Source organism: Platalea leucorodia (genome assembly GCF_965183815.1).
Source record: "Platalea leucorodia genome assembly, chromosome: 9".
In the NCBI taxonomy this organism is placed as follows: Eukaryota; Metazoa; Chordata; class Aves; order Pelecaniformes; family Threskiornithidae; genus Platalea; species Platalea leucorodia.
This window is the reverse complement of record NC_138831.1, coordinates 9,385,994-9,403,189: the sequence shown is the minus strand read 5'-3', so window position 1 is coordinate 9,403,189 and position 17,196 is coordinate 9,385,994. Positions and strand designations below refer to the sequence as shown.

General features: G+C 36.0%; 1 protein-coding gene across 1 annotated transcript in view; it reads left to right on the top strand.

Moving 5' to 3' along the window:
- SUCLG2 (succinate-CoA ligase GDP-forming subunit beta) overlaps positions 1–17,196 on the top strand; it is a 132,438-nt gene that overhangs the window by 59,871 nt on the left and 55,371 nt on the right. Inside the window, exons 5-9 of the mRNA XM_082321422.1 lie at positions 4,776–4,928; positions 5,907–5,996; positions 8,394–8,490; positions 14,202–14,363; positions 15,965–16,107. Coding sequence (XP_082177548.1) covers positions 4,776–4,928; positions 5,907–5,996; positions 8,394–8,490; positions 14,202–14,363; positions 15,965–16,107 — 645 coding nt within the window. The remainder of the gene's footprint in view (positions 1–4,775; positions 4,929–5,906; positions 5,997–8,393; positions 8,491–14,201; positions 14,364–15,964; positions 16,108–17,196) is intronic.

Genomic DNA, 17,196 nt, shown 5'->3' with positions numbered 1-17,196 from the left:
ATTTGCCTATGATGGTACATACTGCAAGGTGCCAAGATTTACTTCAGCATAAATGTATTGCTCTATATTGGCCTAAATAAGAGAAGCATAGATAGCCCTTCAGCAAGATTCTCCTTTACCTTAGTAAAATTCTGTAAGTCAGCAAATCCTAGCAATTGCCTATCTACTGTATGTATTTTTATCTCTTGCTTTGTTTTACTGAGCAAGGATCTTCATACAGGTATGCAGTCAAGAGCCACAGCGTATTTGGTGCCCGGAGATAATTTGGCATGAGCCGAAAAGAACTGCAGTTCACTTTTAATATATTGTGAACAGCTTGGTATATTAGCATAGAAGGGGAGAACCTGTCTGGAAAGATACTGTCTAATGAGGGCTGGAGGAAGGTGCTCAGGTGGTTCTTCTCTTGGGGAGCAAGAAGAGCAGATTACCATCACTCCTCATAGTTGTTGTTAAAAAGAAATACTAGATATTAAAAAGAAGGAACAGTATTACCATTAAGGCATGTCTGTCAGAGATTGTGATAATACTAAGGATATAAAAAAGGATATACGTTTCCCATATTAAGGCACTCTGAGAAATTTGTATTGTAAAAGCAGCTTTCTTTTATAAATTCTTTGGTTTTATTCTTTTGCCCTAGTTGACCTACTTTGAATACAGCAATACAGGAAATTTCACTCTTTTGTCTGAGTGCAAGTCTGTTCATTCATTTGTTTATTAAGTTCTGAAAAAGAAACTTCTAATTTTCATCAAAATTGATAGACATGAAAGAAAGGTATGGATGTTGTGTTTTTTTGAAAAAGATTATTCGAAGGATTTATATCAAGATGACTTTTGTACCATGTGTAGAATAGCTATAGCAGATTTAACTTATAATTGCTTTACTCCCCATCCACATGTTGCTTGTATGAATAAACAATGTAATGCAGTGGGTAGTTAAATGCACAGAAAATGCTGGACAGACTCTTTGAGCTTGCTAAGAGCAGTGGAGAAGTAGAGAGTTAATAGCAGGCATTTTTGTTCTGTTTCAAGGCATATGCTCCTTCTGTATGTGTATGTAAGAATACGTGCGTGTACATGTACTTAAAGAAAATTGCAGTTCGCCGAGAAAAGAAAAGGCATGGTTTTAGGTTTTGTGAGTTTTAAACTTTTTGGTGTTCTAGAAAGTTTGAGTGAACTCGTGTTATTAAAAAAATAGATAATAAACATCTTTCAGAAGGATAATAGTTAAGTCACTTTCTGCAAGGCAAACAATGAGCTGGTGTCAAGTCAGGGAGTGGAAGTCACGTACCTTTTACATGTATTTGTAAGGAAGGAATAAAATATAGAAATTTTCTACAATTAGAATAATTATGGAGAAGAAAATGGAGTTTTCAGCTTGCTTTCTCAGCTTGTGCACCTGCTACAGAATTTAAAGCATGTTTGTGCTTCTTTAGATTGATGTTTCTTAAATAAATAGCAGTCTCCTGAGTTCCCTTTTAACTTGGAAGCTATTTTGTGAGTTTACATAAAATCCTCTTATGGCATCTTGGAATTTGGAGAGCCTGGTTATCTGAGAAGACAGTCTTCTCTTATCATGACAACCTGAGAATTTGCTACCTGTGTTTTCTCTCCAAGCAATAACAGAATTAACATTTTGAATATTTGATTCAGTATAAAAGAGCTGTTATAGTTACCCTCATGAAATTAGATGTGTGACTTAAACTTTTAGGTAGTGATTTGTTTTTTTTTAAGAAGAAAAGCTTGAAGTTATCAGGAAGTTTTAAAGAAAACTGATTTTTCCTCAGGACATTTTAAATATAAACCTGATGTGGTAAACAGATAATGATCCTTCACATTCTTTATCGTGAGCAAAACAGACAAAATATGAGAAAAGTCAACAGTCTGTAGATTCAAATTCACTACTCTCAACAGTTCACTAGTGTGTTTGCATTAGTTTTGTCATGTGAATGATCGGTAGGCTTTAACAAGTACTATTTAAAGACGTGGAACACCAGTTTCCCTGGCTTTGCTCTGCATCAAACAGGGAGGATGGTGAGGGAAAGCAACTGTTTTTTGTTGGGAGAAATCAGAGATGTTGCACAGTCTCACAATTTTTACTTTACAGTACGCTTGCCTACTACAAAGTAGATAGACTCTCAATAGTTTTGTGAATTGAGGCAGAGAAGTATTTGACGGTGTTGACATGGTTAATTAGCAACAGTGAGGATAGTCACTCGGGTCAGAAGTAGCAGTTGAAAAGATACCTGATTTAATAACGTAAGCTCCATCTGCTGTGCTTACAAATGTATTCCTCAAGACTCATCGAGTGGATTCCCATCCTAAGTCTGGCCCTGATCCTGAGCGCTCTGGAAACTGCCTGAAGAACTCAGACAAGATCCAGTAGGACCAGCTGGTTTTATTTGACCTATGTTTAAAGCAGTTGACTCATGTTTTTCACATAGACTGATGCAGGGTATGTAAGAAGGTGAAAACATGCATGCAGGTAAAAAGACTAATAGTAGCAAATCAAGGATGCTTTCCATAACTTTGCTTGTTAATTTGACAAATCTTGGCAGGTATCCGACAAGTTATGTTTCTAAAGTTGGCTTTTAGCATCCCTTCATAGTAGCCTAAAATAAGCAGATGCTTTTAAGTAGTACGGTAGTTTTCTACATTCTTAGTTGTCTTGTTCACCCTAGTGTTCTTTAGTTTGCTTCTGAAGAGCCGCTTATTTGAACTATTCCTTTACATCACCCGATGTTCTATGAATAAAGCGAGATAAAAGTAGAAGGAAAAAAATTACTATAAAGAACACTTGTTCCGAGTAAAAAAAAAACCATAAAGAAATAGCATCTTTCCTTCCATTCTGAGCACAGAGGGCTTTATTTAATTTCTTGTCTCTTACTTTTTTTTCTGTTCTGTTAAGATGTACAGCCTGGCAGAAGGTAAGTACATTCTTTCTTATGTACTCTGGAGTAGAATGTCAAAAAAGTGACGTGGGTGAAAGTATAGTGCATCTTTCTTGTTTATAGTCCTTGAACTATGAAAACCCCAGGAATACTTATTTGACAGAACACATCTTGCTGGGTAGGCAGAGTTTTTAAGACTGCAGGTGTATACATGCCTCTTGGATCCGAGGAGTTTGCGCTGCTGACTGATAGAATAAATTTCACCTTATGTTTCATTTGGAGTGATCATCTTTGTCTACAATTATTGTTCAAAGCTGTCACTTTATAAACAGGCCACTTAATCCTTTTTAATTATATTAATCTTAGGGAAGTGATTTTCCTGATTTCTACTGCTTTCAATGGAAGACAGGACATAGTAGCTCTGCCAAGGAAGAGTGTAGTTGATTGTCAGAAGGAGAAGCTATAGTGCTAATTAGATTGCAGAGGTGGCTGCTCAACTTCCAGGTTGAAAAGCAAAACTGTAGTGCAGAGCAGAACTACAGTCTCTGCACCTGCGATTGTGGTACCTGTTATGATCATAAGGAACAATTAGTAATGACCATGTGCAGTTTTGTTGATTTTTTTTTTTTTTTTTAAGGTGAAGAATATTTGGGGGAACTTAGTATTCTTGCATCAAAACATAGTTTTGTGGGTCCTTTGCCAAGTGTAAAACTACTTAATCTCTGAAATTGCTTTAATAGCTATTGTTAAACTATTGCAAAGACTGACAGTTCAGATGAGAAGAGGATAGTATAGTTATTGTAATACTGAAATCGAAAAGACTTTGTTGGCTTTCGAATATTTTTGGGAGGAGAGAAAAAATTGTAACAAAGGATTTATATGGACCATTTTCCCCCCAATTTTAATGTGAGTTCTTGTAGATTCCTATCATGTAGGATTTGAATCATCTTTTTTGTTACATGCTGAGGTATCTGTCAGATATTGGTACGAAAGGGCTCTATAGTTTATAGTCATAAATACAAATGAGTAGCTCTTTGGAAAAGTAAATTGTTATGTTTTTAGAATGTGTCAGTATCTGAAGGTTACTCATCTGCTTGTCTCTCTAAACTGAAAGTAAAAAGCTGGATGGCAGAACTATCTGTAAACCCATTTCTTTAGGAAATAGTTAGGCAGGGCGGGAATTCAGTGCTGAGATTGTAAGTGTAGGATGGCCTTCTGTCAGAACAAGGAAGAGAACTTAAGCCTGAGGCTTTACTGGTAAAGAACAGCACTACAGATGCGATGCATCAGAAAGCCAATGTCCCCTCTCTTACATCTATGTGATTTGCAAGACTGTAGTCCCTTGTGACTCAAGTTTTTTTGGGGGCAGCATGTTAAAGTGCTTGTTGGGAATAAAAAGGTAATATGGAGGTCCCCTTTATGGACACAACAGCAGCTCTGATTCTCTTCTTGGAAAAAAAAACAAACCAACAATTAGGTGCTCCTGGTTTACACTGCTTGTTACATACCCCAGTGAGAACAGCAGCATCAGGGGAGTCTCTTATTTAGGGAGAGAGGATTTCTTGGGGGAAGAAAATCACTGGGTTGTAATATCTTGTAAAAGCAATGAAACAAACGTTTCTTTTCAGGATGGCAAGTATAAAACTGATGCATTTTAAGGCAATGCAGAAAACATGAGCCACAATGTTATCTGCTTGATCACAGCAGAGGGAAATACTGCCCCTCATTGGTTCTGTTAATTTTTAATTGCTTTTTACACTGCAAAAGATTTTACGACATTCGCTACTGTTGACACCTCAAGGAAGCAAAGCTATGTTCAAATTGTCACCAGCAAGATGGACCAGTCAGAACAGTTGCTATTTTTTTCTTCCCTGTATTCATTTTTAGGTGATGGTTGCAGAAGCACTGAATATTTCCAGGGAAACGTACTTCGCAATTTTGATGGACAGAGCCTGCAATGGACCTGTTATGGTTGGCAGTCCACAGGGTGGTGTTGACATAGAAGAAGTTGCAGTTACTAGCCCAGAACTTATCTTTAAGGTATTAAAATAATATTTTAGACTAAAAATTTTCTGTGTCAGTTATCCAAAAGAACATTCCCGCCCCTTTCTCCTTCCACTTATCCTTCTTCCATGTATGGAAAGACAATAAGAACCATTAAAATTGTGTTTCACCAAATAGGGGATCAGACCTGTCATCTAGTAGATGAATGAAGCATGTTTAACATTGGATTTTGTTAGCGTTTGTGTCTCCAGCTCAGTTGAGAAAAAGAGCTCAAGTCTGGCTGTTACGTGATATGTTAAACTTAATATCTGAAATGTTTAATGACTGAGTTTCATTTTCAGGAATGTACACCTTTTTTTCACGAGTGGGTCAGTGCCAATATGGTTATTGTTTCTGTGGTTGTTTTTTTTCCTAATTGACGGAGTTGTTAATTATTTCTTTGTACCTGGATGACTCTTGCATCTGAAATACAACTGTTGTAATTGCTTTCTTAACGATGACTACATTTAAGTATTTTTTTATATTACTGTGGCATGATAATGAGTAGACAAGCTATTCATCTGGGAAAATAATTGATACAATCAAGTATAATTATTCAAAAAATTGTAAAAATATTTAATGTTCATTTTAAAATTATATAAACTTCACAGTGTTACTGGGCAGTGACACCATTGCCTTGAAAATATTCCAGAAGATGTCATAAAAATTAACAGACTAAATATTCGTCAACGCCATCTGTACAGTAATTAAAAGTGAAAACTGGTGTCACATTGTCTTGTCAGCATGCCACCCTGAAGAATTATATACTTTTTTGGAAGGACTGTTTCATAGTTGGTGTGGTAATTATAACATACCCTATAGGCAGCTGCTATAGCCTCAGTCTCGGAGAACTTTGGCAAACAGCCATGCTTTAATTACTAATTTGCAAATGTATACTAAGTGTTTTCCTTTTGAAGTTATAAATCTCCATTCAGATGGAATATTTAGTTATATTTATGCACATTATTGTTACAGGAGGAAATAGATATTTTTGAAGGTATAAAGGATCATCAGGCATTGCAGATGGCAAAAAATTTGGGATTCAAAGGACCTTTGCAACAGCAGGTAACTTGACTCTACTCCCTCAGTTTTTACTGAAGACATTTTAGCACAGCTATACAATAAATGCTTTCCAAATAGATGTGGAAGGCTAAATGTCCATTAGATCAGGACCATTTTGACATTTAAAATATTAAATTGGACCTATATAATTGTTATCAGGCTTTAGCAATTTGAATAAGGTCCTTATTGTTCCAGAGTCAAAGTCCCTGGTCTTTGAAGCAATTGATGCCAACATGCCGTTACACCACGTGTGATTCTTTTGATTTTATTGGAATTCCATTAGAGCTCAGTGAGTTAAATGGGTAGAGCTTTTTTTTTAAAAAATTTTGGCCCTTAATGTGGAGAGAAGTAAAAGTGTGTAATTGAAGCCTTCTTTTTCCAAACTTCAACGCAAAACCAGAAGTCTACCAGCTTGTTGTCTTTTCAGTATCTCTTTTTATATATATTGGGATTCCATATTGTACACAAATATGCAAGATATTTTGCCTTTATGAATCATTTTGCGGAGCAGAAAAAGCTTGTTTAAGCTACTTTTGCCTATTGTTTTTTTTTTTTTTCTCCATAGTATCAAACTAATTTTTGTAGAACTCCTTTATTTTTAATTCAGCAGTTTTAATTATTTTCTATCCCAACCATGCAATTAACAAATGCAGAATCATTAAGTTGATTAACACACATTTGAAGATTTAGCTGTATACCTAATGAGGACAAATGATTATGTAAAACCTTTCAACTCTTGAAGAGTTCTCGTACTTAATAATTAACAGCAATATATGGACTTTTCAACAATACATTTAAATAATACTGCAGTGAATGCATTTCTTTCCTTGTGCTATCAGTTCAAAGGAATTTACTGAAGCATAGGGGCATAGTTTTTATTCAGACAAATCCTAGTATTTACTTGTACATTTGCTATTTCTATGTTGGGATTTTATGCTTTGCCTTGAAGAGGCTCAGTACTTGTAGACCTTGAGAAAGAGAAATGTTGACGTTAAGCTGCCTGATTCAGAGAGGTGCTGAAAGATGGAGCAGCCCTTATTAAAAGTTAAGCGATTCTGGTGATCTGTTAAAATTACAGCAGTGTACTAGGGCAACAACAGCTTTTCAAGTTGCCCAGAATCACTGTGGGGTTGCACGGTGGGACTTCCCCCCTAGTGTCACTGTTGATAGCCTTACCCATGTGGTATTAGGATAGTTTGTCAACAAGAGTGTCAGTGCCAAGGAAACTGCTGCCTTGGTGGGTGCAGATTTATAACTGATAACTTTTTTAAAGTCAAACGCACTGAGAATGCTTCAGCTGATGACTTTTGACCAGGGAAGACTTTATAAGCAATTTGTATGCTCCTTCCAAACTGTAACTCTCTTTAAAGAGTCTTAGGCCTGCTAGTTCCAAAACTGGACACAGCACTCCAAGTGCAGCCTTGTCAGCACAGAATAGAGGGAGACGGGAACATCCCTCACCACCTTCTTCCTGATGTAGTGCAGTATTGGGGTTGAGTCTTTCCAGTCGTAATGTTTTCTTTCTTATGAATGACATTATGGGAGAAAGCTGACTTCTGGTTTTTTATTCTCATTCACTTTGCTTATTAGGAGAGGTCCCAAATGTTTTTGGTTTGTGTACTTCAGTTAACTGATCAGTTATGAAGAACAAATTTGAATGGTTCTTTATTAGTGCACTTCATATGCAAACTTGTTTCAGCTAATAGGTTGTCAGTGTGTAATGAACCAAAGGGGTATTTTTTATGCACGTTCATGTTGCTGTTGTTTAAGTTGTTCTATTAATGGAAGAATGTTATAAGAACAGAAGACTTGGAATTAGTAGTCAGTCACAATACTTTGGGCTACAGAAGCAGTCACAGAGATAGATGGTGAGGAACAATAAGGAACAAGCAAGAGTATCTTGTAAAGAGTAAACAAGCATGCTTCTGACATAATTTCTTCAAGAAAACATTTCAGACTGACGTAGGAAGGAGAAATGTATATTTTTTTCTAAAGTCACTAATGCGCACGTACAGCTTTATGGTTTCTGAATTTAGACTGATTAACGTGAATGCAACTTAGATCTCAGCATACTGGCGAGTATGTCATTATGAACTGTTAAGCACTTCTCAAATTAAACTTGTCATAGTAATCGTGCTGTTTATTTTGTAGAAAGTCTTCAGTTCATGTAGTATTTAAATGCACATTTACTAAATGTTATGCGGTATCATAATGCTACATTATAGCTATTTTAGATACTATATAAATGTGATTAAGAAAACAGAAATAAAAGCAGTAATTATCTGGAGCTAGTGTGCAATTTAATACATTAAAAATAGTCAATAATGGTTTACGTTTGCCTTGAAAACCTTAACTTTTATTTTTCTATGTGGTAATTGTAAATCGCTTGATCAAATTTAGGCAGCAGATCAAATTAAGAAGCTGTATAATCTTTTCTTGAAAATTGATGCCACTCAGGTTGAAGTGAATCCCTTTGGTGAAACTCCAGAAGGGCAAGGTAAGAAATTGAAGGAAACAAATGAATGCATTATAATTCTTTATTTATGCAAACTATAAATTAAATTGCATAGAAGGCTGTAGCAGCAGCTTTGCATTAATTTCATTTTGTAATGTAATTTAAGCAACATTCATAAATATTCCCATGGCAGATTTTACATTTCAATACCTTTTGTTATTTCATCCAAATACTGGAAGTATCGGCTTCTACATGTTATGCTTGGTGAGAAACAGCAACATTTTCTGCTCTTCTGCTCTTTGTACAAAGTTGGTGTTTTCTTGATTTTGTTTTGTCTTGGATTTTTTTTAATGTTGCTAGAATTCCTGTGATAGTGCAGAAAGAAACTTGTTATTTTACATTTGTAAACATATAGGTAAGTTAAAATCATAAGTGCATGACTCTGCAATCTACTACAGCACAGGAGAAATTCCAGCCGGAACAGACACTTAGCTACATCCTTTAGGAAAAAAAGGGATCTGCTTCCAGCATGAATACAGGGCTAAGAAGGTATAGGGTAAATAAAAGGAGCTGGGTTAGCTTTCATGTCATTCTAGTAGTTGGTTTTCCAGCTGAAGCCTTCCTTCCATTTGTCATTTTTGTCCAATTAACTTGGACATAAAGAGAAGAGGGACTAAAGATGCCTGTGGTATATTGAAATAGAGTAGGGCTGATCCAAGTGGATCATAGATACCACCTTGCTCTTTCGTTTGATGGCAAACCATTTTTACCCTTGTGTTCATTCCTAATGCTAATATTTTACAGTATTCATGCCCCCCCCCCCCCCCCTTTTTATTTCTTCTCTGTAATTTAAGTAGATAAAGGTGAGAAGTTGTGGAGCTCAGGGGGAGCTAGCTGAGACTTCAGTGTCAAAGGCTGCGGTTCACAAGCAGTAGTGACTTTCCTGTAGAGCCCCTACCTACAGCATCATTTTGTGACTTGAGAGAAGTCTTTGACATTGGGAAATGCTGGTGGGTGTTTCTTGACAAACATTGATAAAGAATACACAAGAAAGACAATTCCAGTTTTTAGCCTACTTTGAGATATGCCTACAGATTAAAATGGAAATGAGAAAATGGAAGGAGAAAGCTTTTACCCATTTTAACAGACACTAGGATTGTGGCTGCTTAATTGCAGTTCTGGAAACTTTTGGAAAAAGATCATTGCTATGTCAGTTAAGACCATGAGCTCCTCTTAGGAGTCAGTACCAAGTGAAAGAATTAACATTTTAAAAATACTTTTTATGTGCCCACAGCTAGTTTGTAAGGTAAACAGCTTTTCACTAAAAATCCATATTTTTGGCTCAGTTGGTCAGGAATTCAAAAGCTGAATTGTGGCTAGAAACTATGCACTCTCTTCCAATTGTCCAACCTTGTTTTTTCCCTTTTTATTAACAAACCAAATGCAAAAGAATTGGCAGAGACTTGTCCACAGCTTAAAAGGAAAATTCTGCTGGTAATGTACTCTGAAAAAGCTCTGAAAGATGTAAAACAAATCCTGCCCAGCTCCATTTTATTAACCCATCTTATAAAGTGCTGCTCTTTGTTATAAAATGGGCTCTAGGAAACTAAAATGCCCTATTGTAAGGTGACATTTTAAAAACAAATACAAAAAGGAATATCTCCTCTATGTATAGGAGTATAAGTAGATGAGTATACTCATATACTCTATGAGGCTAATTCAGAGACAATGACAATGATCAAATGTGTCGTCAATTTTTTTTTTTTACATAATGAGCTAATTTCAGATTAAACTAAGTTAGAAGAACATATTTATGACCTAACTGTATGCATTCTGCTTTTTGCATCTTTTTTTTACCTGACCTTTTTCAAATTCCTTCTTGGTTGGGTTTTTTTTGGTGTTCTCACCACCAGAATCCTCTAGCTGTCTCGATAGTTTCTCTCATGAGAATAATTTCTACCAAATGCTTTAACTCTTTTTATTTGAGAATCTTTTGCAGCACTGTGTGCTCAGATTTCCAGCTCATTTGAAGTACCATAATAACGTGCACATTCAATCAATAGTTTCTGCATTGTAAACCTCACTCAGCTTAATAAATGTAAGTCAAATTCTTAGCAACAAACTCTAGCTCCATTGGTTCTTATGCAATTTATGAAATGTGTACTGAGGGCCAGAGACAAAAAGCCCTGCTGTTGACCAGCGTAGTTCTACTGTAGGCTTTATTTTAAATGGAAATGGACGATTTGCCTTCAGAACCCAATAGACTGTTGTTTTTCCCTGCCATTTAAATAGATCCATAGGCTTCATTAAAACCAGTTGGGAATGAGGTGAGGACGTTTTCATTTTGTGTTGCACAGTGAGGTTAGAGCAGAACAATGAAACAGGGCCTTGTAAAATGAATGGTCTGGATTTTTCAAGTACTAGCAGTGTGCAACACATGACACTTTTGACCTTTTGAGGATGAATGGGACCTTTAAAATAGGTGCAACAAAAACTGCTGGAACTTTCCTGCGGATTATGATGTTCACTTCAAAACAAATTCATTGGTATGTTTGTCTGCTATGACTGATACACTTAGCAGGTTTATTTTGTGGGTTCAAGACCACTGATACTACAAAAACAAGATTTCCTTCCTCAAAACTTGTTGAAATATTTTTTTTAGTAGAATAATTAGCCAAGATACCTTAACACTACAGGGCAGTATGGCAGGTACTCGGTAGTCCTTATACTCCGTCAGATGTCAGAAATTGGGACATCTATGACAAGTGCCTTCTGTGAGGCAGAGAAATGAGTTGAGGTGAGTGCTTTGTGCCAGGACTAGGCTGTTCTGGTATTCACACTTGCTGATTCAAAACTAGCTCTGATGCCTAGTATAGAAGCACTTTACTATTCTGTTATTTTGGCAGAGCAAAGGACAATCCCCGGTTCCGTACCTACATCATCTCAGCCATGTAATCCTGCAAGGAAGACCTTTAAGTACGCCATGGGTATTAGTGAGTGGACACTGTAGATGTGTGTATAGATGCTAAGAAGGAATTGAGAAGGGCAGAGACAGTGCTGTCAGATAGCAGAATAGGGACATCGTTGAGGTGCTGAGGACGTATTTGTCTGGGTACCAACCCAGAGGGGAAGTTGGTAGATAAGTAGGGGCAAATGAAGAAGAGGACAGTTGGGAATGAGAGGAAACAAAACTGGTGGTCCTAAAAGGTCCTAAAGAACCATGGTGGTTCTAACTTTACATCCTTGCTGGAGTACTATGAGGTGGCGCTGTGGAAAAAATGAACTGATTTGGGTAAGTTGCCAACTTAGCTTTTCTGTAATAGCTGTGCATATTTAGTGATCAGGGCTTAATTTGATGGATAGTAGGAGTTTTTATGCTGTTTTCTCCAAGTTTTTTCCCTATGTGTTTCACATCCAGGAAGCTGAGGAGCAGAAACAGAGAGGGTTTCAAGCTGTGAAAGCCATCTTCCTAGCAGACATACACAGAAGTCTTCCTGTGCTTATTTCTTTTTTGCTAGCAGTTTCTCTGTCTGAAATGTCTTAAAGAAGAATAAAGATAAACAAATGGAAGAACATCTGAGTAGTTTAATGCAGTTATTTCTAATGATAAAATATAAGGCTCTGTATGAAGACGATTATTCCTGTCAAAGTAACGGTTAAGATGGATTTATTTCTTGCTGTTTTGTGTTTTTCACTTGTGTGAATTTCCATAAGAAAATACATTGTCGTATGCATCTCCTTTTGTTTAATTTTGTAGCAAATTCTTTGTTAACACTATTGGGTCAGAAGCCCGTAACTGCCAATTTCTTTGGGGTTTTTTTGTTTTGTTTGCTCTCAGTGTAAGCAGTTGAATTGGCAGATGACAAAAATCCTACACTGCTAGCAAAAACAACAGAAATACTCCATGAATATAAGTGTTGGAGCTTTCTTTCATATTTGTTTAGAAGAAAATTTCATTTGTATAATCTATCATGCATGTAACAATGTGCTTTTGATGGTGAAAATGGTTTGATAAATATTAATAGGTGTTTTTCCTGCTACTTTGTACAGCATGGCCTTTGTTAAAGATGAATGTTCTGTAGGAATGTGATTCTATTAATGTGACATTGAGGATGTTCATGTCTAAGGTAAACAGAGCTCTGAAACTGCAGTTTTACTCTAGCTTTGAGTTGTTTCGGCAGTTTAAGGAACTGAAAGCTTGAAGAAGAAAAATGGTACAGGTCTTAGTTCGTTGTTTAAAAAAATTAAAGCAGCTCTAGTACTGTAGAAGCATATTATGAACTTCGGACATTTCTCCTTTTGGCAGATTCCCACATGATGGTTGACCGGGTAAGATCTAGACTCTTCCAAGAGAGATTTATTATACGCAAACATTCATTAATAGTTTTCTGAAACTGCAGTCACTGAAACTGAATTTAATCCTGTTTTAATTTAATCTGGTATTGGTTACAAATCAAATGTATTTAGAAAAACCACAAAAAAACCAGCAACACCAGAAATCCAAACCAAGAAAACCCAATGCAAATCAAGACATACAATTGAGAATGCTATTTGTGTAAATGTTTTGTTTGCTGTTTGCTTAGATGTTTTCTCCTAAGTTAAGCAATTGTATATTTAAAAAAAAAAAAAAAGAGGTATTTGTCCACCAAAAAAGTTTGTGTGACTAGCATTTTAATTGATGGGTATCTATATCAAACACTAAAAATACGTACCATGTACGTGTTTCAATGGCAATACGAATCAAAACACAGCAGAAAGAAAAACTGTTCGATTTTTCTGGATACAGCATCTAAAGGCACTTAATCTGACTGGTTTGCATTGAGAAATCAATTATAATTCCATCAGTAATTATAATCTGGATATAGTACAAAACAAATCACTTAAATAGTAAAATAAGTATGTAGTCTTACATTTACTTAGAACATTTTAATCTAATGAGGTGTTTGCCTGTGCAAGCCCATAGAAATAATACCTCAGTAAACAGGCAAATAACCAGTTCACTCTACATACATTTCTTTTACTGTTTGTTTTTATGTGAATATTATGTCTACTAGCTGGTCTTTGGTATCCATTATTTAATATAATCAGGTTTAGCTACTTCTTAATTTGTTTTTACAACCATAGCAGATATTGACATTGAGAAGTTTTGTATTTACTTTTAAAATTTTCCTTATTTAAAAGTAATCTTGTGATCATTTTTAACATACATTGGCTTAAATTTGTTTTAATTTAGATCTTTAGGGAAATAATGTGTGTATAGCTAATAACATTATAAATTAAAAAATTTGGCTAAGGCAAGTGTTTCGTATTGCTCCACTATCAATGAGTGCATGTTACCAAACATTGCTTTGGATTGCTAACCTATTATCTGTTATATCTGTCATACTTTCAAAATACTGAAAGTAGGCTCTCATATGAAATTACTGCAGACCACCTGTCCACATCATAAAAACTGCCTTCATAACTTACGGGAACTTTGTTTAAAGCAAACATAGAAGATCATCCCTTGACAAAAGCACATGACTGTGTAGTGTGGAAATGCTTGCTGTACCTTTTGTCAATATAGGATTTGAGGAAAACTTACCCTTATCTACTGGACTCAATGCTAGAACTTCAGCTGATCATATGTTGGAAGCCGCGTCAGTCCCTAAGCAACCCTCTCTCCCTCCCTGCTGTAGTAGTTGGTGTAATATTTCAGAAGCTCTAACTGTAATCTCTAAATGCCTATATGTTGTTTTATATTTTTTCTTTAGTTGTTTGCTTTGATGCCAAGATAAACTTTGATGACAATGCAGAATTTAGGCAAAAAGAAATATTTGCCATGGATGACAAGTCTGAAAATGAGCCTATAGAGAATGAAGCTGCCAAATATGACTTAAAATATATAGGACTGGATGGAAATATTGCTTGCTTTGGTAAGAACAAATAAATCCAAAAGACATTTGAAGACAAATTCATACTTGTTCAGTGTATAGACTTTGTTTACATTCTGACATTCAATCCACCCTTGACAGTATTTCAGTCTGTTTTGCTGAGGTTGTCTGTCCTTCCACGAGTTCTTGCAGGAATGAAACTAAAATTGTGTTGAAACTGTGATGAAGGCCACAGCAGCAGACAGGCAGGGCACGTGTGATGTCAGAGAGAAGACAGGCTAATGGAGAAGCCCGTGGGGTTTCTACATTCTGAATTTTTAAGCTGATGCAATTGGTCTTTCCAGTAATTAAAACAAAACAAGAAAAGTCATCCAAATTTGATCACTGATTTTCAAAAAGGAGACTGTGTTACTGAGAAGGCACTGCAAAAGCATGTGTGTAAAAACTTGATATTCCCATTTACAAATGAATATTTAACTCCATTTCCCTTTAAGGAAAGCTGCTAAAGAAGCTGCTTGGTTGTTAAAAGGAAAATACCATTTTCTTATTGTCCTGAAGTTTCTGTAGAACAGAAATTACTCTTTGTGTTTAAAAAGTAAAAAAGTCAGCTATGCTCTAAATAATTTTCATTTTGTACAAATTCTTTTAGCCAGTACAACATTTTATTATGAATTTAATTGAATTAGTCATTTTATCTCAGCTTGGTGAAATGACTGGTTTTAGAAAATGTCCAATATTTACATTGCTTTGATGTGTACTCTAACCACAAATCTAGAAGATGCCGATGATGTGTTGCAGTTGATTCAGTGACAGTGATATTTTAATCTCAATTAAAAAAAAAAAAAAAAAAAAAAACAACACCAAAAAAACACCAAAAAAAACCAAACAACCAACCAGACAAAAAAAAAAAAAAAAAAAAAAAAAAAAAAAAAAAACAAAAAAGCCCCCAAACAATAATTGGCAGCACTGCAGTATTTTTTTTTTTTTTTTTAGTATTAGATATTGCTGTTGAATTACAGGTGATGCAGAAGCCTTACTTTGTCCAGCAAGAGCAACTTACTTGGGACAAATAATTCATGTCTACTTTTCCTAGCTTAGAGGATGTTCATGCCCATGGGAATGCTCCTAGGCTGGCGCAAACACAAAATAAAAGGCAGTTTCAGGAGCATCTAATATCTGTCCCCAAAATATAGTCATCTGTTTTACAGTAATACAAAGCATCATCTACTGCTATCAGAATGATGCGAGGGGAGCTTAAGGAGTCAATTTGTCCTTCATGTCTTATGATGTGATCACCATTCCCAGAAGTTTGTGTCTTTTTTTTTTTTTTTTTTTTTTAAATCAGAAGTTTTTGCATTTCCACAATTGCCATTCCAGTGCTCATACATGCTTAAGGGAAGGTTCACATCCAAGTCCTAAAATTGATACTGTCATAAAGAAATCTAAACGTTGGTGTGTATGCACCAGATTTTGAATTATTTGTTGCATTGAATATCCTTGAATAGGTACTGACCTATTTAGAAATAAATATTTATGTAATGTTTTGAGCCATGTTACGTCGTTGTGCTGATAAGTTTTGCACCTTTTCACAAATCTTACATACTTTTATGTGAAACATAAGCACCTGATGTTTACAATTACAGTCAATGGAGCTGGACTTGCAATGGCAACATGTGATATAATATCCTTGAACGGTGGAAAGCCAGCTAACTTCTTGGATCTTGGTGGAGGTGTGAAAGAAGCACAAGTATATCAAGCATTCAAGCTGCTGACTGCTGATCCAAAGGTAAAAAAGTTGGGTTTGGGAAAAGAAGCTTCCCTATACGGCAATAGAGCTGTGTTACAGGACTATGAATAGTATGCTGAAAAATACAGATAATGGTGTGAACATTGAGGATGAGTTACTAAAGGGGCGATCCAAGAGGAAAACGATTTCTCTGTGAACCACTGGACTGACTTTTCAGTTCCTGATCCACACTCAGGTTTGATTGATCTTGAGCGGGTGCTTTCTCCAGGCAGTTCAGCACAGAAATGCAGATGTGGTAATGCTGGGCATTGCAGTGCTGAACTTTGAACATCTGACTCCTAAAGTGGAATTTGTGGGGAGCTTTAGATACTTAAAATATTATTCCTAACAATGTACTGCCACAGAAGAGTGAGAAGGAAAATGTAAATTAAGCAAACAGCTAATACTGAAGGCTGATTTGTACTCTTTTAAACTCAAATTTTCTAAAATATCCTGATCTGCACTGCAGGATGGTAGTCTGTTTAATTACCATTCACAGGCTGGAATCATAGCCTGGTACGTTCCAACACTTCCTTTTGCAGATGGAGGTGCAGTTGCTCTTTTCTTTTTGAACAACAGAAGGAGACGTTAGTCTGTGTATATTGAGTAGAAGTTATTTCTAGAGGTGCATGTTAGCATGCTGAGGCCATTGGTCCCTTTTGCAGACAGAAGTAGAATATCTACTGAGAGAATATTGATCAGGTGTAGGCATTGGAGCAATGCCAGTTGACCATCCCTGCCAACACGGAGTTATGCTTTTGTGTGTAGCCAGAACTCGAGTTGCTGTAGATGAAAATCTGTTGAAGGACTTTGATCATCGTTTCCATCTCCTGCACCTAAGCATCTCTGCTTAAGTCCCTATTTCAACATTTTACTTCTTTTTGTGGATCTGGCTTTATCTGCTTTGTCTCTTTTTTCTGTGTTTCCATCTGTTTTCCTCATGTTCATTGTGTCCGTGATATTAGCTCCTCTAAATACCTTCTTCCTCTGAAAATTGTATTGCTGTAGTTGTATACCCTGTGCAGCAGTAAGTGACAAAATGTTGTGACTTTTCAAATAGAGAAGGATATTGTTTGCAGCAAAATTTCA